Source organism: Dicentrarchus labrax, unplaced genomic scaffold (assembly GCF_905237075.1).
Source record: "Dicentrarchus labrax unplaced genomic scaffold, dlabrax2021, whole genome shotgun sequence".
NCBI lineage: Eukaryota > Metazoa > Chordata > Actinopteri > Moronidae > Dicentrarchus > Dicentrarchus labrax.
The window spans coordinates 16,080,960-16,107,304 of NW_026136714.1; the positions used below are offsets into that span (position 1 = coordinate 16,080,960).

At 39.6% G+C, this 26,345-nt stretch overlaps 1 protein-coding gene across 1 annotated transcript in view; it reads left to right on the forward strand.

The window, feature by feature from the left end:
* Positions 1-16,036, forward strand: part of aacs (acetoacetyl-CoA synthetase) — a 34,856-nt gene extending 18,820 nt beyond the window's left edge. The window contains exons 11-18 of the mRNA XM_051423454.1: positions 3,655-3,719; positions 5,909-6,031; positions 9,639-9,752; positions 10,746-10,871; positions 11,260-11,329; positions 12,240-12,298; positions 12,726-12,928; positions 13,047-16,036. Of these exons, the coding sequence (XP_051279414.1) occupies positions 3,655-3,719; positions 5,909-6,031; positions 9,639-9,752; positions 10,746-10,871; positions 11,260-11,329; positions 12,240-12,298; positions 12,726-12,928; positions 13,047-13,184 (898 nt within the window). The 3' untranslated portion in view covers positions 13,185-16,036. The remainder of the gene's footprint in view (positions 1-3,654; positions 3,720-5,908; positions 6,032-9,638; positions 9,753-10,745; positions 10,872-11,259; positions 11,330-12,239; positions 12,299-12,725; positions 12,929-13,046) is intronic.
* Positions 16,037-26,345: the final 10,309 nt, after the last annotated feature.

Here is a 26,345-nt window from a genome sequence, read left to right on the forward strand (position 1 = left end):
CACTGTCACTAAATATAGTATAGACAGAAGCTGTGATACATGCATCCTAACCTCTAAGTGCTCTGACAACTTTCCCTGCCTGCGTCATTTAAGAAAGAGACATTTATTGAGACGCCCCACCAGGGCTGTAGTGGAAATGACAACAGCCGCATTCCTGGATAAAGCAGCCAAAAGGTTTCCTTACTAACATTAACTCGTGAAAGGTTCCATGTACTCCACAGGACTTCTCTCAAACTTTTGTCTGTTACTTGTTGAGCTGATATGTCAGAAAAGATTCCTCCTATATTTTGTACCAACTATGGTAATGTTCTCTTTTGCCAGTGCGAAGCAAAATTCTCAGTTATCCTCTTTGGAGGAAATAGCTACAGATACAGTTTAGCAGATTGCATCTTGCCAGCTGAGTTACAGTTTTAGACACGTGGGCATAACAATTTAAAATATCCTCTTCTCTTCAAGCTGTGCCTAAATGTTATAAACTGTAAACTCTATAAAGCCTCAAGTCAAATCCTTCACAAAGGGTTTTTTATTCACAAACTGAACAACACACATACTTGTTTTTGGAGTGCTAAATGCAGCTTATCGATTGACTGTTTTAAAAAATATAAAAAAAAAATGTCACAATTATTTTGAGACATGTTGGCTTCTACTCTTCCTTTTTGAATGTCTGCCACCGGGTTAGATTGTAGCACAAAAGGAGACTGCTTTATGGCACAAAATAGAAAGAGCTTCACAATGCTAGATGACAGAAAGAGTGAAGTGCTGATGGGAAAAATCTTTTTTAACATGGGTGTCTTTTCAGTAACCCATGAGGGATAACAATTGCATTCCGGGGAGCTGAGTCTTAGAATCCCGTGTGTGAGAGGAAGCAACATGGTTCATAGGAAATTAATTAAATTTTAGATACAATGGCACTAAAAATACAGTTCGCATGATATGGAGGCTGTCTGTCATACTGAACAATTCCTCTTGTATACAAGGCAATAACACCAGGGTACCCTAATACATGTGGTATTTATAGACTTTCAAAAATGATGTAGTGCTTCACACTTAATATTTGAAAATCGTGAAAACAATTACACCATCAAACTGTGCTTTCAAACTGTTCCTTGTAGCTGCTGACACCAGAGAAGAGAGAAATGGTCCATTTTATATTACAATTCTTCCTGGGGTGGGGGACAAGTGTGAGAGTACTTTAGAAAACATGCACTGACAAGTGATACTTCAACTGCTGCATGCATAGAGACACATTAATGTAATAACTGCTCTGAGGAGCTCTTCTGTCTGATTGGCTTCAAGTGTCTCTTATTGGCTCTGTAGCTTCCAGTAACATGTCTCCCTTGAAACAGACACATAGGGACATTTACACATGCAGGCACACAAACGGAGACTCACAGCTTCTCCTGCATCCTCCATCCTAAACACCCAATTAGCAGCCACACCTGGCCACCTGCGTCCAATCAGAACAGAGTGACCCTTTTCATTGGTGGCCAGCAATGACCAAATCCAGATGCGGATGGGGGGTCAGAGATGATGGATAGAAAGGAGAGTGAGTGCAGATGACAAATGGAGTCTTTGTGTTTGAATCTGTGTGTGTCATGTGCTGTATCTGGTGGCTATAAGTGAATGTGGAGAACAGGTATACCATATCTACCCAGCCATGCAAAATATAAACACACAGCATATATATATATATATATATATATATATATATATACAGTCTTATTACTTAAATCAAGGTGTATCTGAAGAGGAGAACCTGCTCCCTCTTTACATAAAAATGTCTCATTATAAGGTAACAAAAACAACGATTCCTTTTTTTCATGTGACTATAAACTAATGAAAACATACCTATGAATATCAATCAATCAATGAGCAGTGCAGTTTCAAGGCACAGTTGTATTTTTTTTTTATGATTTTTGGTGGTTTTCTCAAAAATGTACACAGTCAGTCAGACAAGATTGTGTTTTCAAATGACATATTCTATGATATTATAATTCAAACACACAATGGTGTCGGAATGGGGACAAAGGGCGAGGTATGCAGAGGCAGCATGGACAAGAGGTGCATCACATGCATTAGACCTGTGCACGAATCACTTTATTACATCTGAGAAATTACTTCTTGGCTCCTTTGCCCTTTCACCCCATCTACCCCTAACCCCCCCTCCCCACTCCGTTCCTCACCCCATCAACAACCTCTATTACCGCTGATCGATTTTTAACCTCCGAGACAATTGTTTTGTGTCCCAGAGACAGATTCTCTTTTTATCTTTTTTTTGATTGACAGGCATGGTTACCATAGTGATATGAGGACATTTGATTGATTTGATGCCAACCAAAATAACTTGAAAAGACAGAAAGACACAGACTAAGAGACAAACACACCCATTCACAGAGACTTTAAAAGGCCCTTTGTTTTAAAACTGAAACTGCAGGGGAACACAGAAGTGACGTTCTGTCACTTCTTGCCTTCCACATGTTGTCCAACTGTTGTCAGCTGTCAGGGTGACTTCCATTCACACAGAAGAAAGCCACCTTCCAAAGTCATTTCATATGAAGGTGGTTGTGTGCAAACATCCTGTCAATACATTCTCGTCTGAACTATTACCTTGTGGAGAAGGAGACATTTTGTCCTCTTATGCTAGACTGACCATTATTGTGTTTGACTCAGTTTTTATTTGTTCAGTTGAAAGTCAATTCCCAATCAGTTCTTTTTTCCCAGCTTTGTTCTTATCTATCCACAAAGGGTTGAGCGAGCACACATGCTCTGTTTCAGCATCACCTTGCTTTACATTTACACAGTCACACACTCTCCTCTCCCGGGAGCTTCCGAATACAACCAAGCTACTGAGCAGCTCCACTGGAGCAGATGGGATTAAGGGCAAAGGCTGTTCAGTAACTGTTGCTCTTTTTTTTAAATATATTTTTACATTCAGCACACAGACATCGAAACTATGCCTTGTCATGCATAAATTCTGGACAATAAATTGAGCATTTTCAGTACAGGCTGAGCACTGAAGTCTTTATTCATGCTCCACCATCAGTACCCCTTTTATCAGCTGCTTTGCTACCAGCTGAACAGTAGCATCCAATCATATTTATACAGTTGTATAAAGCCTTAAGAACACTCTCACTTCTCATTGCTGTTGGAGCTCCCTCCACCACACAACCATCCAAATTCCAAGTACAAACTATGATAAAGGATCATGATGTCACAGTTTGACAGCCTATCTGTCCATCCAAATATCTGTCCAACACTTTGGTCTTCAGCAAGATATCTCCAGAAAAAAAGACCAGCCAGATTGCCATGAAATTTGGCAACAATATTCATACTGCCCCAGAAGATGATTCATAATGTTTGCTAATTTGGTTCTGTTGTTTAAATTTTATGCTGTCACAATGCAGAATACAGTACATGTACTTTACGTAGGAGGGCTTTTGCAATGGCTGTCACTGTTGGCAACACTGACGCAAATTCTGTTTTTGCCCCCAAAATAATGGGCAACATCTTTCACTTAGGGGAAGTTGAATTATGTTGGACGTTTTTATTGTTGGAAAAGAATGCTTCACTGATCCTCTATATTGCTATGCTTTAAAAATTAATTTCCGTCTTTTTCTTCTTGCCTCTTGTATATTTTTGTTCCCTCTTCTCCAGCATCACTATCTTTGGTACCGGGGCCAAGTGGCTGTCTGTGCTGCAGGAGAGGAACCTGAAACCCGGTAAGTTGTGCTCACAAGCATAAACATGTACGCACATACATGAGCAGGCACACAGACATCCAGAGATACACATGGACGCACACAAATAACAAGCAGAAACTCTGAGTGAAACGCATTCACACACACACACACACACACACACACACACACACACACACACACACACACACACACACACGCACACACGCATGCACACATACACCTACTCTCTGAGAATGGAACCTGGAACAATAAGAGCAGATGGACACGATAATGATTATAATAGTGATGCTGTTTGACTCTAAATGTCCTTTATGCCATTTACTGTGTACATCAACCGTTTGCCCTGTGTTCTGGTGTTTGACACGGAATCGAATGAATAAAAGTGCTGTTATGATAATTCATATGAGTCATGGATAGGACCAACTAATTGCTTTTAGTGTCACAGCTCTCTAGAGACAGAACCAGGCCGTTACAAATAATCTGAGTTGTGCCAGTGCTTATTAGTCTTCCTGTTAACCTTCACACATGCTGGTCTCTCTGCTATTTGTGTGGGAAAAAAAGTCAGTTTAGAAGTGCAAGATAAAATTATTGCTGATTTGCTGCGCTCTTTTCTAAAGGTACATGCTGTATTGTAGTAGAACAAAGACCAAGACCATTTCAGAAATTGTTATGCTTCGAGCTTCAGTTGAGTTTATATTCAATCCATCAAGCTGTGCCTATTTTAGATATTTCAACCTTTTATACCTGGTTTACAGTAATGCCAGTGCAGGAAATGCCAAAGGAATGCCAGTTAAATTAGTTACATAAGTTGGTATTTGGTTTACATAATTATATATCAAAGCTTTTGCTCTTTTGCTCGACTTATTAATGTCCTCCTCTTCATCCCCACATTTAAACTCTCAGACTGTCCTCCTGTTCTCATTCTTTTTCTTTCCCATTTCATTTTCCTTGCGTCTCCCTCCTTTCTCCTCTCTAATGTTAAATTAGCACTTATAACCGATGTTTATTGCATAAACAGTTGCTGTGTGTCTCATTTCCCAGTGGTGTTATAATCACCACAAATCTTTATTCATGGTTTGCGTGTGTGTATGTATGTGTGTGCGTGTGTCTGCAACTTGTAAATTAGCTAAACACATTCCCAATTTTGGGACATGAAGCAAGAAGGTACAAAAAACAAAATGTCCATAAGCAGTTTTTTCTTTGTTACCACTTCATCCATTTAGAGGTGTGTGTGTGTGTGTGTGTGTGTGTGTGTGTGTGTGTGTGTGTGTGTGTGTGTGTGTGTGTGTGTGTGTGTGTGTGTGTGTGTGTGTGTGTGTGTGTGTGTGTGTGTGTGTGTGTGTGTGTGCGCGTGTGTCGCGCAATCATGCCTCCAGTAGGCTGGGGAGGGTAGGGGGAGCTTCTTCACCAGCTGCCCCAGTGGAGGGGCCCTTTTCCCTGGGCTGACATTTGGACCAGACACCTGGAGGCATGGTGGGGGGTAGCAAGAGTTCCCGCTGTGTGTGTATGAGTGTGTGTGTGTTTATGGGGTGAGGGTCGGTTGCTGGAAGCTTATTAGTTTGCAGGGTGTTATTGGCTTGTGGATTGGGCATGTGTGTGTGACGGAGTGTGTGCGCACGCGGACCTTAGGGACGGAGACTAAAGGTGTTTGTGTGTGTGTGTGTGTGTGTGTGTGTGGTAGTACATGCAAGCTTGTATGCTTACACATCAGGGTGGCAAACAGCACAACATGTAGGGGTGCATGCTGCTCATGTTGAAATCGTGTGTCTGTTTCTGTGTGCGGGTACCTAATTTAGGCAAAAATGATTGCTGACTTTAAATGTTTCGGTATGTCAGCCACTATTATACCTTAGTTCTACATAACCCTTTTTATTGAATAAAATATGCAATACTTTACTTTTTACTCTTGTCTTAACACAAGGAGCCATGCAAGAACTGCTGCCTACTGTAAATAAAATACAGGCTTCCTGATATCAGAAAATATCTGCAAAATTAAATAAACAAGAGTAAAAAACTAACCAACATTCAATGCCACTTTTACAATCTGTAGTTCTTGATACCAATGGACTTTTTGGTCGGTACTGAAAAACTCAAAATACAGTAATATACAGTACCTTAATGAGATATACTGCAGGTAAAGCAATTTCTAATTCATCTTTTGTCCCTCTCCTTTTTCTAAGTTTTTCTTTCATCTCTTCCTCCCACAGGGGAAACACACAATCTCCAGTCTCTCCACACCATCCTGTCTACTGGATCTCCTCTCAAACCTCAAAGCTACGACTACGTCTTCCGCTGCATTAAGAGCAACGTGCTGCTGGGCTCCATCTCAGGTGATTGACTGATGTTGGGACACATTTTGTCTTTTTTTCTTTAACACTTTAGTTCCATCTAAGGGTACAAACAGCAGAAGCTTTTTCCAAATGTTGTTTGTGTCCACCACATTACCATTGGCAGCAATACACACAAAAGTCAAAATAAAGCCACAAAGCATCTGCAACACAAACACAAAAGGACTGACTCATACAAAGGAAATTCAGAAAAATAAATTGTATAGAACTGTACATTGTATTCACCACCCACAACATCACCACACACACACTCTATCTCACACACAGGCCCTTTCAGCCTATTGTTATGCTGACAGGCCAATAGAATGCTATCTGTCTCTCTGTGAGTCCTGAAACGTTTAACATTTAGCACAGTCTGGGTGACTGATGTATTGCGGACACGCACACTCACACAGACAGAGACACACATCCACACACGCACAGACAAACCGAGTAGCAGCTTGGAGTGTCAAACATGCAGAGACTAACAGCATCTAAGCAGCATGCACATACTGTGAATGACAACCCAAATGGGTGTAGCTTATGTCCACGGATAGATGCATACACCAGTGCACATTTAGACAGATGCACACAGTGACATGCAGGTCTAAGGATTGGACACATCAGTATTGACTGAAATGTCACCAATGGTGCAGAAACCTGGCACGAGAGGAAGAAAAAGAGATGGACAGTAGGAGCAGTTTTGGCCATCATTCCTATTCATCATAGGAACATTATACTGACTGAGTTTCCTGAGATCAGAGCACGGTGACAGCATAAACAAGAAGTGAAATGAGGCAGGAAACAAGAACAGTGTGATGAGCATACATATCCCCAGGGTTGATCACAGACTTCCTGGTTTGGATTTGACTGTTTGACTGACAGCCATGCTTACCCTAATAATTGTGAGCACACACAGGTCCTGCACAATTAAGGGATTGTTATAAGGGATAAAAACATTATAACATTTTGGGTACATTGACTTTTTCAATGTCAGTGGTGTAGGTTGTAATCTGTCTGATCATTTCATGTCGTACCCTATCAGACTTCTTTGTAGCGGTTACATTAACGTGTACAATGATCTCATAATTGATTGAAATTTTGAAAACTACAAAATTGAGATCCAAGTTATAATAAATTAGATTTTTTTTAATTAAGGGACTATCTCTGTGTGTATGTGTACATGGATATGAGAGCGTGTGCGCCTATGTATGAGTCCGTGTGTGTATTCTTCAGAACAGCAGGTCCTGCCCCACTCAGTTTCCTCCTTGTCGTCAAGGGCAACAGCAGGCGCCAATCCTGTTGGCTGCCAACCGACCTAACCTTGACCCCCGAGGTCAACACACTGTGTGTGTGTGTGTGTGTGTGTGTGTGTGTGTGTGTGTGTGTGTGTGTGTGTGTGTGTGTGTGTGTGTGTGTGTGTGTGTGTGTGTGTGTGTGTGTGTGTGTGTGTGTGTGTGTGTGTGTGTGTGTGTGTGTGTGTGTGTGTGTGTGTGTTCTTTGAATTTATCACAGCATATGTGACTGACTGGTGGTCACGATGACATATGTGATGGGCCCCTTTGCCGGTTTCACCCTGTGTGTGTGTGTGTGTGTGTGTGTGTGTGTGTCTACAAACATATGTGTGAGTTATAGTGTTTTTCAGTGCCTGTGTGTGTGTCTGTGTGTTATCCTGTCAGCAGGGATTTAACACTTTCACTGCTGGATTCCCTCCATCCTAATATACCTCCGCCTGACTGCCCATATGTCACTCCTCTACCCCATTTTTGTTCCTTTTCTTCTCTTCTCTGTAAGGAACCTTTATTTTCCATAACATTGTGTGGTTGAGTTTTATGTATTTGTGTTTGCATGTGTCTCCACAAGTATTGGATTTGTGTTTCTCCCTGTGACTTTATTATGTGTATTCTTTTTATAATTCATATCTGAATATATGAATGCATTCGTAGTTCAGCTGGATGCCTTTTTGTCTCAGTTGGTGGCTTTGCCTGACCCCAAACTGTGCCAGAAGATGTTCAAAGCACTCACGCCTACACAAATGAAAACAGACTCGCATACACACACAAACTCGGGAGTTCAAAAAATCTTTCTTCACTGTTCAGAATAGTCAGTGCTGTTAGAAAACATCAGATCAGTGTGACAAGTTTGCCTCTTGTGTATACACACACCGTACACACACTAAATGGCTGATGATGGAAGGCATCCCAAGAAAGCAGCAGTGGCTTTTGGCTTAAAATATACTTTACTTTTACTGTGTGTGTGTGTGTGTGTGTGTGTGTGTGTGTGTGTGTGTGTGTGTGTGTGTGTGTGTGTGTGTGTGTGTGTGTGTGTGTGTGTGTGTGTGTGTGTGTGTGTGTGTGTGTGTGTGTGTGTGTGTGCGCCCACCCATTAAAGTGAGTGTAATAATAAAATAATTGCGTGTCTTCCCACTATAAGTGTGTGTGTTTAATCAGAAGACAAAGTTTTCACTTCCTCCAGGGAGCCAATTAAAGCTCAATAAAGAACCTGGCGGAGAGAGAGAGAGGGGGAGAGGGAGAGAACGAGTGTAAAGAACAGAAAGAAATGCAAGAGAGAAGGAAGAGGTAGAAGGGCAGAGAGCAGTTGAGAGAAAGATGGATGGATGGAGTCTGTGATACAGAGAGGGAACGAAACAGGGAGGTAGAACAATGGGAAGGGAGATGAATAGAACGTGTCAGAAATAGTAGATGATTGGAAGGTAGAAAGAGACAAATGGATGGTGCTGCAGTATGGTGTGTGTGTGTGTGTGTGTGTGTGTGTGTGTGTGTGTGTGTGTGTGTGTGTGTGTGTGTGTGTGTGTGTGTGTGTGTGTGTGTGTGTGTGTGTGTTCATGACGGTGTAGAACTCGTATATAGGTCAATGGAGGTGGAGCAGGGTGCTCACAACCAAGTTAGTTTAATTATGTCGCTGGTCACTGTGATGCTTTACTTATAGGTACCTTATCCCATAAGTTAGTAAATGCATAAAATGTGGCTGATTTTTATTTTTTTGCCTGTAAGGGGAAGAATTGTTATTGATTGGTTTCTGATTGGCTGCTGGATGTCTATTAATTCTTGATGTAGGACACCTGCTAAGTACTTCCAGTGAAACTGATGAAATGAATAAATGAATTGAATGAAGAAGAAATCTAGCTATATAATTCATAAATATATCTCACTGTGTAGACCTTCAACCCAATCTTCTAAACTAAGCTTGCTACACAGGACACTACACAATGACATGCCCAGATTGTATTGTTGCTAAACCTAGTGTCAAATCATATTCACTGTTTGTCGACTGTACGATTGTGTTGTTATTAATGGAAATTATGGTGGGCATTTAAAAAGAAAAATCCTTTTAGGTATCAGCAGCAATCGAACAAATTACAAAAATAATCATTAGCTGCCTACACCTGTTCCCAAAAGTTAGGTTTTGCATGGCATCTGACTACCATCCTTTAAGGACAGATTCAGTGTTAGTGAGGAAGTTGAATGTAAACAAAACTGGGACTTATTTTTGACTCCACAGGGTAAATTGAGTAAAGTGTTTCCTCTCAGATCATCAACCAACTAAATTTCTCCCTCTTTGTTTGCTTTTCTCTCGTCTTTCTGCTCAGGCGGTACTGACATAGTGTCGTGTTTCATGGGTCAAAACCCAACAGTTCCAGTGTATCGGGGCGAGATCCAATCAAGAAACCTTGGCATGGCCGTGGAAGCCTGGAGCATTGAAGGTAAGAGTGTGTGTGTGTGTGTGTGTGTGTGTGTGTGTGTGTGTGTGTGTGTGTGTGTGTGTGTGTGTGTGGGTGTGTGGGTGTGGGGGTGTGTGTGTGTGTCTATTTAGCCAAAACTCTATCAAGGGATTTACTGAACAATCTCTACTAACAACAGGGTCTGGGGATCAGGTAGTTGTTGTAAGGAAGTTGCTAGTTTGAATCCTAGGAGGGACTGGAAAAATATTAATAACAAGCCCATTAAAAAAAATTATGACATACCTTTGAGCAAGCATCCCATTTGTATCTGTAGCTGCTCGGTAGCTAACAGAAAGACTGTGGTTATATCTGGTTGCTCCCATATGTGGCTGTACCTTTTTGTGCAGGCTATAATTTGAAGTTAGCCATCACTGAAAAATTGTGACCGTAATTAGTGAACTTTCCGGGTAAATAGAATACAGGTCAAAACTTAAGGGAAACACAATTATTTGTCAATGGGAGTCTTCAAAACCCCTCTATGTTTTTCTCATTGATTTTAGTCCCTCGTTCCCCAGCTCCCAATCCCTGCTACAGGCTGTACTGGTGTGTTTCTACCACCTCGAAGGAGAGTGGATTGAGGGATAATTTAAAGGCAGTTTTATAGGAAGAGTTTGGGATTATTTTAGTCGGTCTCTAAGCCTATAACACTGTCCTGAGGGAGGAGGTGAAATCTGTGTGAAACCACACACTAAAGTGTATTAGGTTCTCTGAGTGTGGGATACATTACATTTAAAATCTGAGAATGATTTATATGTATGTCCGTGTGTGTTTTGTAAGTGTGTGTGTTTATAGGTATGTGCTCAAATGTATGTGTGTGTGTGTTGTGGCAAAGTGTAGTCAAAAACCTCTAACTTCATTTGTGTGTGTGTGTGTGTGTGTGTGTGTGTGTGTGTGTGTGTGTGTGTGTGTGTGTGTGTGTGTGTGTGTGTGTGTGTGTGTGTGTGTGTGTGTGTGTGTGTGTGTGTGTGTGGACAGGTAAGCCTGTATGGGGAGAGAGCGGGGAGCTTGTCTGCTTGAAGCCAATCCCCTGCCAGCCAACACACTTCTGGAACGATGAGAACGGAAGCAAATATCACAAAGCGTACTTTTCCTCATATCCTGGTAATTACACAAAAATCATACATAAATACAACCCTACATACAGTATACATACATGCAAAGAGTCCAGGAAAGAAAAACACATTGATACACATGATATAATGCAGTCCCATTCAGTATCCCTCATAAATACTGCCAACTTATACTCTTTTTTTTCTACTACTGCATCTAACATTATAGCACGTAATATCTTTTATATTTTTATTATTACATTACATTCAATTCTTAACGGTTGTTTTTTTCACACCAGCTGTTGATTTCTTTTCATTGCATGTATTGTTGTTTTATTTGTTTTTAATGTGTATTTCTATTACCAAGCATTTCTACGAAAAAAAAAAAAAAAAAAAACCAACAACCTTGAATTAAACTTAATTGTGTTTCTTTTCTCTAGGGGTGTGGGCCCACGGAGACTACTGTAAAATCAACCCAAAGACAGGAGGCATTGTCATGCTGGGCAGAAGGTCAGATATTAACCTACTACTACAAGAACAACTGAATGATGAAATATGAATTGTGTTTAATCAATGTAGTTTTAATTGATTAATTTATTTAGAGTATTTTGCAAGTGGACAGATTTACTGGTAAATATAGTTATACAGATTGCAGATATTAAATATTAGAGTTCTTCTATTTGAAGACAATGAAAGAAAGCTCTTAAAGTGGATTATTACTAGTATGCTCATTTCCAGTTCTATATTCTTAGTCTGAGACTCCACAAGAGCTTTGCATGTATCATTCTTCAAAAACATCCTTATTTATCTTAAACGGGTCCTTCATGCAGCCCCTCAGTTCATCCTTCTGAAACAAGCTGTCTCTCTAAAGGTTAAACTTAGACTTTAAGTTCTCTCTAAACTTAGACGGACTCAGCAGCCGGATGGTTGTATCCCTGCTCCACCGTGCTCTGCCTGGAGCAGATGACTATAAAAAGAAATCTGTGACGATCTCACGTTGGCTAGTCACGTAAAGTAGAAAAAGACGTTGTAAACGTTGCATTCAGAGCAGTCTAAAATGTTTATTTTCTGCTCACAAGGATTACTCAACATTTTTCCACTGTACTATATATGTTAACCTTATTATTTGACACTTTGGCTTGTTTGATATCAACATTAGATATTACATATATGACAGAAACTGAGGAAAAGCATAATAGGTCCACTTGGAGCTGTTTTATGGCACAGTATAAGATTGCTTCATGTCACAAAATAAATAAAATGAAATAATGAAATAATCCCCAGTTTACAGAAACTGAATTTGCTTCTGTCTGCTGTTTTTCTCTCTCCATTATGATGTGTTGTATGATGTGTGTGGCAAGACAGCTTCCCAGTGACAGACACTAGAGTTTTGAATCTTGAACTTATGTTTGTTCTGCAGTGATGGCACATTGAATCCCAACGGAGTCCGATTTGGCAGCTCAGAGATCTACAACATTGGTGAGTCTTGAACATTAAGAGTGGAGCACGGTGTGTTGTAAGAAAGGAAAGGCAAAAACCTTGTTGTGAGCTTAAATTGAGTGATCCTCTATGTTGGTGGTATAAAAAGGTAGCTCACTAGTCATTGTGTTCAGCTAATAGAATGCCACAAAAGCACAGTTTCTTCTACTCCTACTATTGACAGCAGGAATGTTTCTGTGCTAAGTTTTGAAGTTGTAAATGGTGAAACATTTTCCTTTCTTCTTACCAATGTCCTCAAACTCAACCAACACTTAATCTTTTCCTCTTCTCTTCTTTTAATCTTTGCTGCCTCACTCTCTTAACCTCTCACCTCCTCATCTCTCCTTGCCTCTCATCTGCTCTCCTCATTTTTTGTTTTGTCTCCTTGCCCTCTGCTCTGCCCTCTCCTTTTCTCTCCTCTCTGCAGTGGAGGCGTTTGAGGAAGTGTCAGACAGTCTTTGTGTTCCTCAGTACAACACAGACGGAGAAGAGCGAGTTATTTTGTTCTTAAAGATGGCACCTGGTAAGCCCTTCTGTCCGGAGTTGTTGGCGAAGATTAAAGGAGCCATTAGAAAAGCTCTGTCTGCCCGACATGTCCCTGCTCTGCTGCTGGAGACCAGAGACATTCCTGTAAGAACACTTTAAATATCACATATGAATAAACATGTCAGATTATCCTTTCACAATTGTCACATCTGAAAAATCAGCCCTGGCTTGAATGACAACCCTTTTCTTCATCCCTCTGCAGTACACCATCAGCGGTAAGAAGGTGGAGGTGGCTGTGAAACAGGTGATTGCTGGGCGGGAGGTGGCGCAAAGAGGAGCTTTCTCCAACCCTGATTCGCTGGACCTCTACAAGAACATCCCTGAACTGCAAAACTATTAGAGATGAGGCTTCATGGAGCTGGAGAAGAGCACCTGAAAGAGAGAACCAACCACCTGACAAGAATTCAGCTTAGTTTTTAAATTAACTTTATTAAAATTTACAGACACAGGGAGAAATGCAGAGTGCATTACAGGTGTAGTTTACAAAGGCACTCTAAAGCTTTGTACAGGGCATAAAAAAAGGAAAAAATATGTATGTCAAAATAATACAAAAAGGGTACAAATAATATGTGTATATAATAAGCCTATGGTATCAGGCAGACAAGAGACTTTAAAACATTTATGTGTACTGCTCCATAGCTTTCAGTCAAGTGATCAAGCAGCTGCTCTTAGTCTACCATGTTATGCAAGTAAATGTTGAACTGGATTCAGCTTTTGGATGTGATATGATGTGCACAGGAGCGCTTGTGAATACGCTCATGTTCTGAAGCAATGGAGAAGAGAAATTTAGCATCAAGTGTTTTGCTTTGGCTTCACAGTCTGATTGCTGTCAGCCAGTGAAGAACCATATCTCTCTGTGTCACCTGCTTTAACCCCCTGTGTTGGTACTCAGTGGGTCCCAGACTGAAAATCCATTGAATTGTGCAGTTAAACACATACAAACATCTGGGATTAACACTTCAGCTTCCGCTCATACCGCCATACCATTGTTATGTGGTGTGTATTGCTTTATTAAACGTGTATATATAAATATATATTTTTTGGATTGTGAAATTATGTTAACTTACTTAATTATGCATTTAAAGATAGTGACTCAAACCTGTTAACCAAAGTGAGTCTCGGACATAGAGGGTTGTAACATGTCAGGAGTTGGAGTTTGAATAAATGAACCAGAGATTCCAGATAAAACAAACTGAACTTTTGTCCCAACTCTTAGAAAAGTTATTGATTTCCTGTGTGTGTGACATGCTCAAATCCTAACCCTCATTTGACTTTGTAACCCGTAATTGTATTTCATTCCACCTCCAGACGTCAAGGCATGAATGGATGAAGCTCAAGTGTGAGCAAATGTTCATTTCACCACAAAAGCCTGTATTTTCTAGTTCCATATCTATGTTCCATGTTTGTAATACCTGTAAGAAAATGTGTTGTCTTCAAATAGCAAATAGTACAGCCTGTACTAATATTACCAGTGCTGTGTGGCAAAGCCTAAAGGCTTATTAATGCCGTTAAAGATGAACTGCAATGTTTTTGGTCACTAGTAGCACTACTGAGCAACATGGGTGTAGATTAACAAAAACTCTTATCACTTACATTTCATGTTGACAGAAAAAAATCTGACCAGAATGTGAATTGTGGAGAAATCACAGATACTAATGTTAGAGAAACATTCTTCAGAGAACAATTACTGATACAAAGGTAGCATTTTTCTTACTGGACCTTTTTGTGGTTTTTCAGGATTGTTCTTGTTTAGCTCTTTCTTACTTGTTTTCAGATCATTTTAAACATGTTTAACGGTATGAATGTAAATAAATCAACTTAAAACTCTGCAGTTCATCTTTAATGTCGCTGCTGAGATAGGATAAGATTCCTCTTTAAAGGTACCCTGTGGACTTTTTGACCACAAGGAGCACTGTGGAGCAACGTTTCGCTGAGTTGGCATCCATTTTGCACAAGCATGTGGGCGAAGGCGCACATATTCCTGCCAGTGGTGTCACCGTATTCCCCTGATCGACAGGTTAAAGTTGCAATACACTCGCAGAAGGGAAATGTAGGGAAGACCAAAAGCTAGCAAACATGGATGTAAAATTTTAATGTTTTATGAGGTTCCTTAGGCTTCAAGGATACACACATTGCCTTTTGGTGAGAAACACTGTATGTTAAAAGAACCACAGGGTACCTTTTAAAATCTCAAAGATGCCTAGGTTCTCTCTCTCATTGTGACAGGGATCATATTAGGTAACTGTACACTGTACTTGACACTGCACTTAAGTACTGTATATGCGACTTTGTTCATGGTGAAATCTGGTGATCTACTGTTCCATATGCATGCAGGTTATGCAGTTTCTTTTTTTTTTTCAACACTAAATGTTTCTCATAATAGGCCAAGAGTTTGCAAACATAATTCTGGGTGTATCACGTGTAAGTTGATTATATTTGGTTCTTTCTTGTCCGCATTTAGTGAATCCACAATGTAATTTTTTACTTATTTTGGTGTTGCGAGAAAATTTATTGAATCAGTTGTGACAAGTGTCTTTTGTCTTTTTCTTTCTATAGTTTATTTTCTCTTTTACACAATAGCATGATGGTGGTCAATGTCTAGGTCTAGTTCATGTTGGCTATGTTCAGTAGGGGGAATATTTGCATTAGATACCGCTTAAGTTGTGTACAAAGGGAGATTTTGAGGTGCATTTCCTGGTTGACAACTGTCAGCTAGCCATTGAAGTAAAGCCAGTCTGAGAGCAAAAGCTCATACAAACAATTTGTCTTCCAAAACTTCAGCTTTTAATACCCGTTGCAGATTTACAGCATCCACATTGCTTTCCTAAGATAAACTGTAGGAGACCCTTTATTCCATGCTTGCTGGACACAGCACATGTGTAACAGTTTACTGAAATATTTATTTCTGAGTTTTGACACAAAAACCACCAGAGTCTCAAATGTGATCGCCAAAAGTCCATTCATTTTTTTTAAGCAAGAACATTGTGACATATTCATTCATTGCTCCTTTGTCAGCAGTTTGTAGCTTTATCTTTTGGGTTTTTAACACCATCAGCAGCCAATAACATACAATCACTAAATCAGCATTGGTGCTTCAGTTAGCAGCTTGTGATGTTTTGACCACCTCAGCACGTGAACTTCTGCTTTAGGGTGAAGAATAAACAACTGTCAGACTGGTGGAATAACAGAAAAGGCTGTGTGTGTTGAGCAATTGTCTGTGTATGTGTGTGTATTTTGGTGAGTGTGTAGAAGCCAGTCATTTTGACAGACATCTACTTTAGAAATAAACTTGGCACTTTTAAAGCTCCCTGTAACCTTTATTAGTGTGAACGTTCAGACCTGCCAGTCAGCCGAACTTCAAAACGTAACAGAGAGGAAAATAGAAAAACAGAAAAAAAGTCAGACTTGGTGAGAGTCCAGTTCTTCAGTGTAGAAAGTCTAACCAATGTAGTGTGCTAGCATTTTATTTATTCCTACCTTCAGTCATTCAAACATGAGACAATGTTTTGTTGGCATCCTGTCAGTTTGTAGGAGAGATAGGAGGGTGAATAGAGAGAAGGGAGGGTTTAAGTATGTAGGAATGCTGACAAATGAAGTGTTTACCAAATTCACAAATAATAACCATCTGATGAGCATGAATGGTAAGTGCCATACAGTCCCCCAGAGAGGCTGTCTGTTGTATGATTCCTTGCAGTGGTCTCATAACAGAGCTCATCACAAACCAGAAAATTACTTTAACGGCTTGATTGTACACTCTGTATTTACAAGGGTTGCCGGTTAATCCGCTTTGTGTGCAATCAATTTAAAATGTAAATTGAAACTGCACAGACTAATGATAGACTGTTATTCTGAGTTATTTTGTTAGAAACTGACCTAGGGTGTTGACTTTTAAGTTTTGCTTCCATAATGAGGAAAAAAAATAATAAAGCAACTGGATTGGAATGCAATTAACTGTCTCCCCACAGTTCAATGTATTGTTTAACTAGTCAGACTAAAAAGTGCCATTAGTGACTTCATTAAGGAATTAAAAAAAAGGGGCAAGTTTGTTTAATCATCCATATGTTTCCAAAGGGGTGTTTGAAGCCTTGTTTTAATCTTTAGGCTATCGTTGTTGTTAATGGAGCCAGAAAATCCAAATTTGAGTAACTGGGTATAGTTGAAGTGGGGCAGGCAGAAGGCAGCCATGACGTGTCACACATGGCAACCATGTCCAGGAGATATTATTTTCATTATTGAGTTTTCTCTAAATTATTGTTTTGATGATGAAAATGTAGAAAACAGTGTCCATCATTTCCCAGAGCCCAAAGGGGAAATTACCTGTTTGTGTCTGATGGAGTTGCCTAGTTGTCATGGCGATAGACCCAATCAGATCTTTTTACTTCATGCTGCATGGAGGGAAGACCTCAACATGGTTGTTCTCTGAAGGGACTGTCAAAGTGCCTTGAATGGCAATATGAGGCACATTGGCTCAATGGTTATAGGATGAAGATCCCAAAAAGCATCAGTTGAATCATTCTATGGAAATTACCATGCCTCACTTCGAGCTCTGGTGGATTCAGTCCCTCATTTATCCTCCTATCTTGGAAGTTTGAAACCTTCCTACTTCCCAGATGTGTTTTATGTGTTATTGTTCCCTCCTATTGTATCCTACCTTCCATGTCCCAAATTATCCTCAGGTGACGGTGAACTCACTGAAGCCCACCTCCCCCCTTTCCACCCCCCATAGGAGGCTTGTTAAATCTAAATTGGTTCCCAAAGAGACTTTCTCCTGAAAAGCTGATCACAACATCAATAAAAGGCTTCCATCTGCTCTTGTTCTGTACGGACGCCGTGCTGACAGGAACGTAGCAGAGACATGTTTAATCTTGAAGTGCAAATATGTCTCCCACATGCTGTCATATTTAAATCTCAGGAATGGAGAGAAGCCTCCTTTTTAGTCTGGTCAAAGGAAACAGGATCACCTCGGGGAGTTAAGGAGAAAGGGAGGATTTATTTATTCTACATACTTTTACTGTAGGCTCATCAAGAAGGAATCGACTGCAGGTGGGGTTCGAGTTACTGACAGACGGGGGTGAGAAGGAATTTTTCTCGATATCTTGGTGTGTTGGATTTAAGGTAACTAACTAAGCACTGGGTTCATGGGTTTCCTTCAATCCATGAGTGGTGCCAGATTGTGGCTCTACCCATGTAAGATGACAACAAAATAAATGAAATGTAGCTAGGTGCATGTCTTGTCAACTCTTGCCTTATTCTCTGGGGATGGCATTGTGGGTCTGTCAGTTGCTTGGTTCACCACTTTGGTCCAGACTGAAATATCTCGACGACTATATGATAAACTGCCAAACTACAGACATTCACAGTCCCCAGAGGATGACACTTATTGACTCCCTTTTACTACAGAACCCCCGTGAAGTTGACGTTTTTTAGTGAAATATCTCGGGTATTATTATACTCGGATACTATTGGATGGGTTTCTATGAATGCTCATGCCCCGTTCAGGATAAAGTGTATTAACTTGGGTGATCCCCTGAGTTTTCATATAGCGCTATCTTCAGATAAAAATTTTAATTTGTTCAATACTTTGGTTTATGATCAACTACCTGCAAAACTGATTATATTTTTTAGTAAATGTTGCAAATGTTAGCATGCTAACATAAACTAAGATGGTGAACATGGTAAACATACCCAGTAAACATCAAGCAACTTCACAGTAGCTTTAAGAGCTGCTGTGTCCCAGTGCAGCCTCACACCACTGACATGGCTGTAGACTCTTATGGCCCAAATGCACTGAAAGCATCTGACACTTCCCTTTTGAGGAACACCTATTGTTTTAGACAGCCCAACATGCACCAAAAGAGGCGTGTCTCTAACACTTTTGGTATGTGTTTGGCCATTTCAAACAAAAGATGTAAATCTTACTTACTTCCTTTTTTTTGTTGACCTTTTGAAAAAAAAATGGAAGGTTTAAGGACAAATAGTCAAGATTGATTTGTGTATACTTGCTTAGTTAATAAGCTGTACGTTTTTAAATGTTGTTCTTCAGAAATTGTGTTAATTGGAATATACAGTCACTAATGTGAATGGACATATGTATATCCTGATTATGTATGGTATTATATGTAAAGAGGCCTAATAAGAAACAAAAACCAGAGGAAGTAATTACAACCAGAAAGAGGGAGAGAGAGAGAGACATATATACGACTATTCAGTAGACATTCAGTGATCAAAATAAAGTGGCTTTAACAACCAATCTGCTTTGTGTTTCCTTTTCAATTTGATTCTCCCAGGAACACAATGACAGTGGCTTTTATTTCATATTCACTGTCAACAGTTTGTTTGGGATAACTCCCTTCCCCTTGTATCTCTAATAGTAATTCTTTCATATTCCCCTCAAGCAAATTAATTTCAATTTGTTTTATGTGGTCATTCAATTGAGTTTGACACGAGAAGCAGCTAAATAGAAAAGAATCTCTACTGAGACTTGTGCCTGTGAAGGGTGGCCCAAATTGAGTCGAGCAGATGTGCAAATTGCTCCCGAATACATCTTCAGATTCCTCTGTCACCGCAGAGGGAAACAATGTTTTTGTGTCCTCTGAAATGGCAATTGTGACACCATAAAACATTAAAGTTGTGCTGTATAAATGAGTTATTATCTTGGAGACTTAATGCTTTGCCAGTGTTATGCAGAGAAACAAACCTGTGAGCTGCCCAATGCAATTGGACAACCGAGTTGGTGCAGGTTTTCAAACACAGGACCCATCAGTCGCAGATTTGCTTCTTCAACTACAGCAGTCTATGCATCAGTGTCTTGGATGTTTGTCCTTTAGACAATTTCTTTAAATAAAGTTTATTTTTTCTTGATTCAAGTGTAGAGCTTGATGGAGATTGCAGTGTCAATGAAAAACTAAATCTGTGGTGGTCAAAGTTGATAAATTGCACATTTACAGAAGTTGGGGCTCATGAGTTGGCATTTCTTTGTTTCTAAGGTCAGCCTATGTAAGGCCTTGATTAAGTCTCTGACCCCAAACTGTTCAAAAGCCTGCTAGACAAGATTTATTTTGTACTCAAGAGCTCCCAGACGTGAGTGTATATAGCGGAGTGTGTGGTGTAAAGTGGATATGAAAGACAGAGTTCTACATCAAGCTACAATGAAGGGGCCAGACACCACATACAGTACAGTTTTACCCACTTTACACGTCACAGTGGCCACCATCTGTTCAGAATGTCAATGGGAAATGGAGTACATAAAAAGGTTAAAAAGACAAAAGAGAGCAAAGATGCAGATGAGAAACATAGTAGACAGAAAATGCCAAATATTGACGGAGTGATACCTGCTGTGTTTGGCCATCATGATGGATCAGTGCGACGTATGGAACATTCCTGAGGCATACAACCAATCAATAACTTCAACCGCTGCAGAGGGGATGGGAAACAATGGTGGCAATTCAGTATTCAACTGATTAGGTTGGTTGTGTCAAAAGCATTTTTTGTAAGTTCATGTCTCTATTTTAGTCTAAAATCACAAGGATTTTAATTTTTGTAATGATGCAACATTGAATCAGTAAACCACCATGCATCCATAACACATTAGTTTGATGGGTAACGTAGTACGAAGAACCTATTGAAGTACCACAAGATAAGTTTCAGATTGTTTTTGTGCCACTGTACTTAAACTTTAAGCATATATACAAGAATCCTGAGAATTGATAACCTTTAGGGTAATTGTTTTTTTTCTCCATACAGTTCAAACAGCAGAGAGAGAATACTAATCTGTGAATATGTGAGCGCTGCTGTTGTCCATGAACTCTGTGCTGTAGTACTTAGATACAAATAGAAAAAAAAGTGCATCACTGCTGCAACAATGAAAGACCGTGTCAGGTACATATAAATAATATGAAAATATATAGTGTTCTCATATGCCAATGTGGATCACATGTGATTTTAATTTTGTGTTAATCTGACATATTTCCAGGAGTGTTTTTTTTATATAACAATACAGGACAGCCCTTGCACACAATGGTGGTCAGCGTTTATTGAACATTCTGTGTTACCTTGCTTTTGTGGCACGCTTGGTTGTTGCAGTCTATGGCAAATTGACTACAGTTTTACTCTAACCACAACATTAATTTAATAAATCAAGTAGAATTGATTTTAGTTTACAGAAAATTAATCTTCTAACCTATTAGCAATTTTAGAAAAAATAGGTAGAAAGTATACAATTAAGGTATAATAAATCATCAATCGGCTATCATTAATATAGGTTGTGTGCATGTAGAAATGACCGAGCATTTCCAAAATAGACTTAATGTCAAAAGTTTGCTGCAAGTAGGGCGCCCAGTTAGCTCAGTCTGTAGAGCTGGCAACCCATATACAGAGTTACTGCAGCGGCTGGGGTTCGAGTCCGACCTGCGGCCCTTTGCTGCGTGTCATCCCCTCTCTCTCCACCCACCTTTCCTGTCCCTCTACAGCGGTCTCTATAAAAATAAAACCAACAAAAGGCCAAAAAAAATTACTTTAAAAAAAAAAGTTTGCTGCAAGTGTTGTGAACAGCTCTAGACTGACACTGTGGTTACATCGAAAAATGTTCACATTCATTTTTAAGAACTTTATCTGTATTTAGAAAAGTGAAGAAAACTAATTGAAAGCTACCGAGTGCATACACAAATATATATTTTTTTTATTTCACTCTCCGCCATTTGTCTGCCTGCCATTATCTCTGTGTAATCCCAAAGACTGCTGTTTCCTTTATCCCCCCTCTCTATCATTTACTTGAGAGATTGTATTTTGCCTCAGCATTGCAGCATTCTTGTTCGCTCCTGCTTGCCTGCCTGCTATGTTATGAACCCATGCTGTGAACCGTTACATGCCTTTTTGCCTCGTCCCTCTGCCCTTACTCTTTTGTTCATGTTACCTTTTCTGACTGCCTGCCTCTTACAGAACCCCACTTTTGATCACCATCGCAGTCAATATTACCTTTACCCTCTGTCTGCATCTTGAGCCATGCATTTGAGGCCTTTCTGTCCTTTGGACAAATTTTAACAGCTATTTTTAGGGCATCTAAACAATAACTTTTCTCACTGTCACCTGACAGTTACCTGATGGAGAAAAGTATTTGATTTAAGTACAAAACATCAATGTATCCCCATAAGGGTTCACTGTCTAAGGAATCAGACTTCTTGATGTTTCACAACGGTTTTCAAGAGCTTGTTAAGACGCTGTGAGTGGAGGAAGCCCACATAATTTTTTGTTATTTTAGTTGCCTGTGGAACAGTGTTATGATTCTGGTGTCTTTGCAGTTCTCCTCTGTCACTTTTAGTACCACCCACATCCGAGTGTTGTGTTTTGTGCAAATTACTAAATGCTCTCATATAAAATAAGTCACATTTCAACTTGCTTGCTGCTATGAAAACCTCCCTGAGAATAACAAAAAATACATACATAGTGCACAGGAGTAAGTCTGACCCACTTACCAACCTAAAACAACCTTTAGTAATCATTCCTTCATGTATTTATCCAAATACACAGTTAATTTAAATAGATAATGTTTAGTGCACAATCATGACTGTCCCACCTGCTCAGGTAACGAAGACCTTTAATGTGCTCTTGAGGTGTCATTTAAAATTGATAATCAAATAAGTCCCAAATGATTAGATTCAAACTTTGTTCTTCTTCTTGTGTTTTGTATAATTTGGGCTGTCACAATTCTTCCCTTTTAGACAAAAGAAGCACCTTTTGCAGCTAAAAACAAACAAGCACATGGAAACCACACCCTCTGATGTACCTAAATTCTCTCTGTCTGCTTTCATCGAACTGCTGCAGAGAGAGATGTCGGGAGCTGGAGACAAAGAAGGAAAGAGAGAAAATCATGAGAAATCAGAAAAAAGGCAGCATGAGAGAAAAAGAAAGCAAGCCTAATAATCACTTGGAGACAGGTGAAGCAAGATGGCGCAGTTGTGAAACTTCTCCCCAAAACAGGGAAAGAAGGTAAAGGAAAGGGAGAGAAATGAAAGAGAAAGCGATGAATCATATTTGAAGTCACAAATATAAGCCAGACGGGCAGAACGGCATGAACGTTTTGATTTTTCTCCAATTCCACCCGTCAATCTTGTCGTGTTTTTTGTGGGATTGTTCAGCTGTAGGTGGCTCCCTGCTTTGTCGAGACAACCAATGCTCACTCTTTCACAGTCACAGTTTGATTTGTGTACTGTGTGTGTGTGCGTGTATTTGAAGCGAGTCTACTCTCCAGCTCCTGAGGACATCATTGACTTTCTGAGTGCGTCAATTTAGCTCCCTGAAAAAAACCTGGCTCTCATAAGTGACAGCAGAATCTGAGTGTGAATGTAAAGTGAGAGACTGATTGGTTCAAATGTGTTGGAGGTTTTTTTTTTCTCACATATTGGGATTAGTTCTATGAAAAATAGTTAATGAGTGGGATGCATTTTGGCAGTTTTACTAGCCAAAGAATAACACCTTCATTCTCTTCAAATCAGTTTGTGTGTGCTTGCAGTGATTGTACAGTACAATAATGCAGAATGGATGCAGGACAAATGCATGCTTAGAAGACTCCCGTATACTTAATTACTGTTTTATGTTACTGGTAGAAGACTCACAGCAGTTTTTGAGCAAAATGCTCCACATTCAGTCTTGTATTTCAATGGCAGTGGCTCCTTACATTTTATGCTACGGAATTCCCAACAAATCATATGTTCAGTGTGTTTTGAATAACTGCTGACACAATTAAAAGTGTAAAATTCAAGTTGTTTTGGGTGCCCCTATTTGCTCCAAACACAACTAATATCCAATATGTCCAATATCATGCAACAAACCAAAAACCACTTTGCTTAATTCCACAGATTTTCCTAATGGATCTGCAGATTCCATTTGGGTTTACTTATCATTAAACTAACTCACAACATCCTGGTAGCCAATCAATGCCAAATCAAAATGTCTGCAGAATATGTCAAAGCTTACAATCTTGAAAATGTTAAGAGCCTACAGCATGCATACAGGAAATTAGTGAATGTACTGTATAGTATGCACTGGGACAGATCTATAAACTTTCATTCTTTATCCGGTAGCCTTATAATATGCTTTTGATTAATACTTTATCGAATTTGTGAGGCAACTTCCACTAGTTTGATTGGCACAGATCCATGTGCTAAAGTTAGTTTAACAAAGCTGTTATATGATAGACTATAGCACAATCAATATATAAAATATAATGTTGATGTGGCCAACTGTGTTTGTATCCATCTCAGCAGCTGTTTTGAATACATTTTACACCTGGAATTTTAGCACAAGAGTATGGTGCCCTTCAGAGTTTTGTCAAAATCAGATCAGTGGCTTCTGAGATTTCACATTTGATTGACAGACAGATACAGCTGGATCCATCCAAGGGAGACAGACAGAAACTGACAGACAGATGGATAGATAGGTGGATGAATGACATGGGAGAAGACAAAAACCCGGAGTGGTAAGGTAACGAGAGAAGGCAGTGTTGAAGGAGAAACTTTGAAAGTGTAGGTTTCTAAGCCGCCAGGTGCTTCACGATGGAAGAAGTAAACTAAAGGAAAGCAACAGTTCCCTGGAAAGAAATATAGTTTTGTTAACAAAAGTTACCCTGAAAAAGTAGTTCAGTCCTTTTTAAAAATAATAACTGAATTGTGCAATGTTGTATGACATTGTGACGTCACCCATTGTTCTGTGGAGCACCGTTTTGAAGCCTTGAGTTTGCCGTTATATCACATTTTGACGGAGCCAGCGGAGGTGATCTACTGCGAGTTGAGCAGGAAACAATGCCGATTTGTATTACAGTTCATATCTTGTATTACAGCTAAACAGTATTAAACATTACACTAAAATATGTTTCTGAAACTGTTTTAGCTGAGAAATAAGCAATGCAGTAATATAATCTTCCTTCATGTTTTATCAGCACTGCCTAGTTTGACAGTTTGATCTGAGTTAGCTACGCCCAAAAGTCCATTATATATATGGTCAATGGTTGTATAATACAAAAAAAAAAATCACCTGACAGCAAAAATGCATTAGTACATTTATTACGATCTTAACTTTCTTCAGCAACAAGAATAACAACCTCATCTGTTTCAGTATAGTTTAATCACAACCACCAACTACAAGTTATAATGCCAGTGTAGTTGTAGATGCATTGTTAGCTATATGCACTTTAATACAACAGTGTGATAGGGCCATTGTAGGTAAAAAAAACAAAAAACAAACATAAAACATTGATATGGGTGAGGAGGGTCATATTCCAAGAAAAAACTCACAATTTTACCAAACACAGTTTTGTTGTTGTCAAGGAACCAGACGCTTCACCATACTGTCATAAGCATCTGGACTTTGAAGAGACAATGCCGTGAATGAGGCTTATTCAGTTGAGTTGAGAGGACAGCTAGGACAGCAGGAGGTTACAGCTTGATGGTGTGTTGCTGAAGTGGTTAGTTAGAATCAGCTAATCTAATGTAAAATGTAAAAATCTGTAAAAATGAAATTTGATAAGTTATACACAATTAATTACATTTAGTTCACTTGGCAAGTAACAGCAAAAGTTAGTAGCCATGCCTCAGTCTGGTTGTTTAGCCCACTGGCTCGCTAACTAGTGGTGACTTGTGCTAAGCATAGTATTTTAGGTGAGAATTATATTTTACGTTAATTTAAGCCAATTGTCAACTAGTCACCAAACATTTAACATATTAATCATTTAAATATATATTGTTTAACAGCCGCCTGTTAAATGCTTACTGAAAAATCAGGAATGATTCTGAATGTGTTTGAACAACCAGCAAGGAGGTGTTCAAAACACGGAATAAATGTTATGATGAATGATGTATAACATTAACCGTTACTTACTAATCAATTCGCTACAAACTTGCTCCTCTCCATCTCTCCCCTCACACCTCTCCTGTACCTGTCGCAACCCCTCCTGGTCCTAGCTGCTGTAAATCACCGATGGTGTCGGAGGCTGTGTTCAGTCGTGGCTGTGGTCATCGCGATTCTGCTCCATTGCCTCCTTCGGTCACTCAGGCTTTTGTGCTCATTCTGGCCCCGCTCTCCAGGCAGTCCAAAGCTCCAGTGCTAGAGGTGTAAACTGTCCCCTGTACTTGAAGCTGGGTACCCAGATATATTTATATAAAGTCAAAGGTAATCAGAAAATAAAATGATGAAATGTAGGCTATTTTTAACATCTAAATCAGCTTAATATTATCAAATCTAATCAGTCACCAGGATTTTTTTTTATAGTGAAAGCCGCAAGCTTGCACATCCTCTCTGAGGAAACAGCTGCAGTAGGAACACAGGTGCTGTGGCAGTCGACAGATAACAATAACACAACTCTTAAACCACCAAAACAGAACGGCAAGGAGCTATAACCCAGATGGCTGTGAAGTTTGTATGCCATGACATCAGATTGTTTGAAACTGTGTGTAGAGATGGATTTAGCGAACTGGTATGGGGCTTAATTGACATCGGTGCGCAGCAGCTT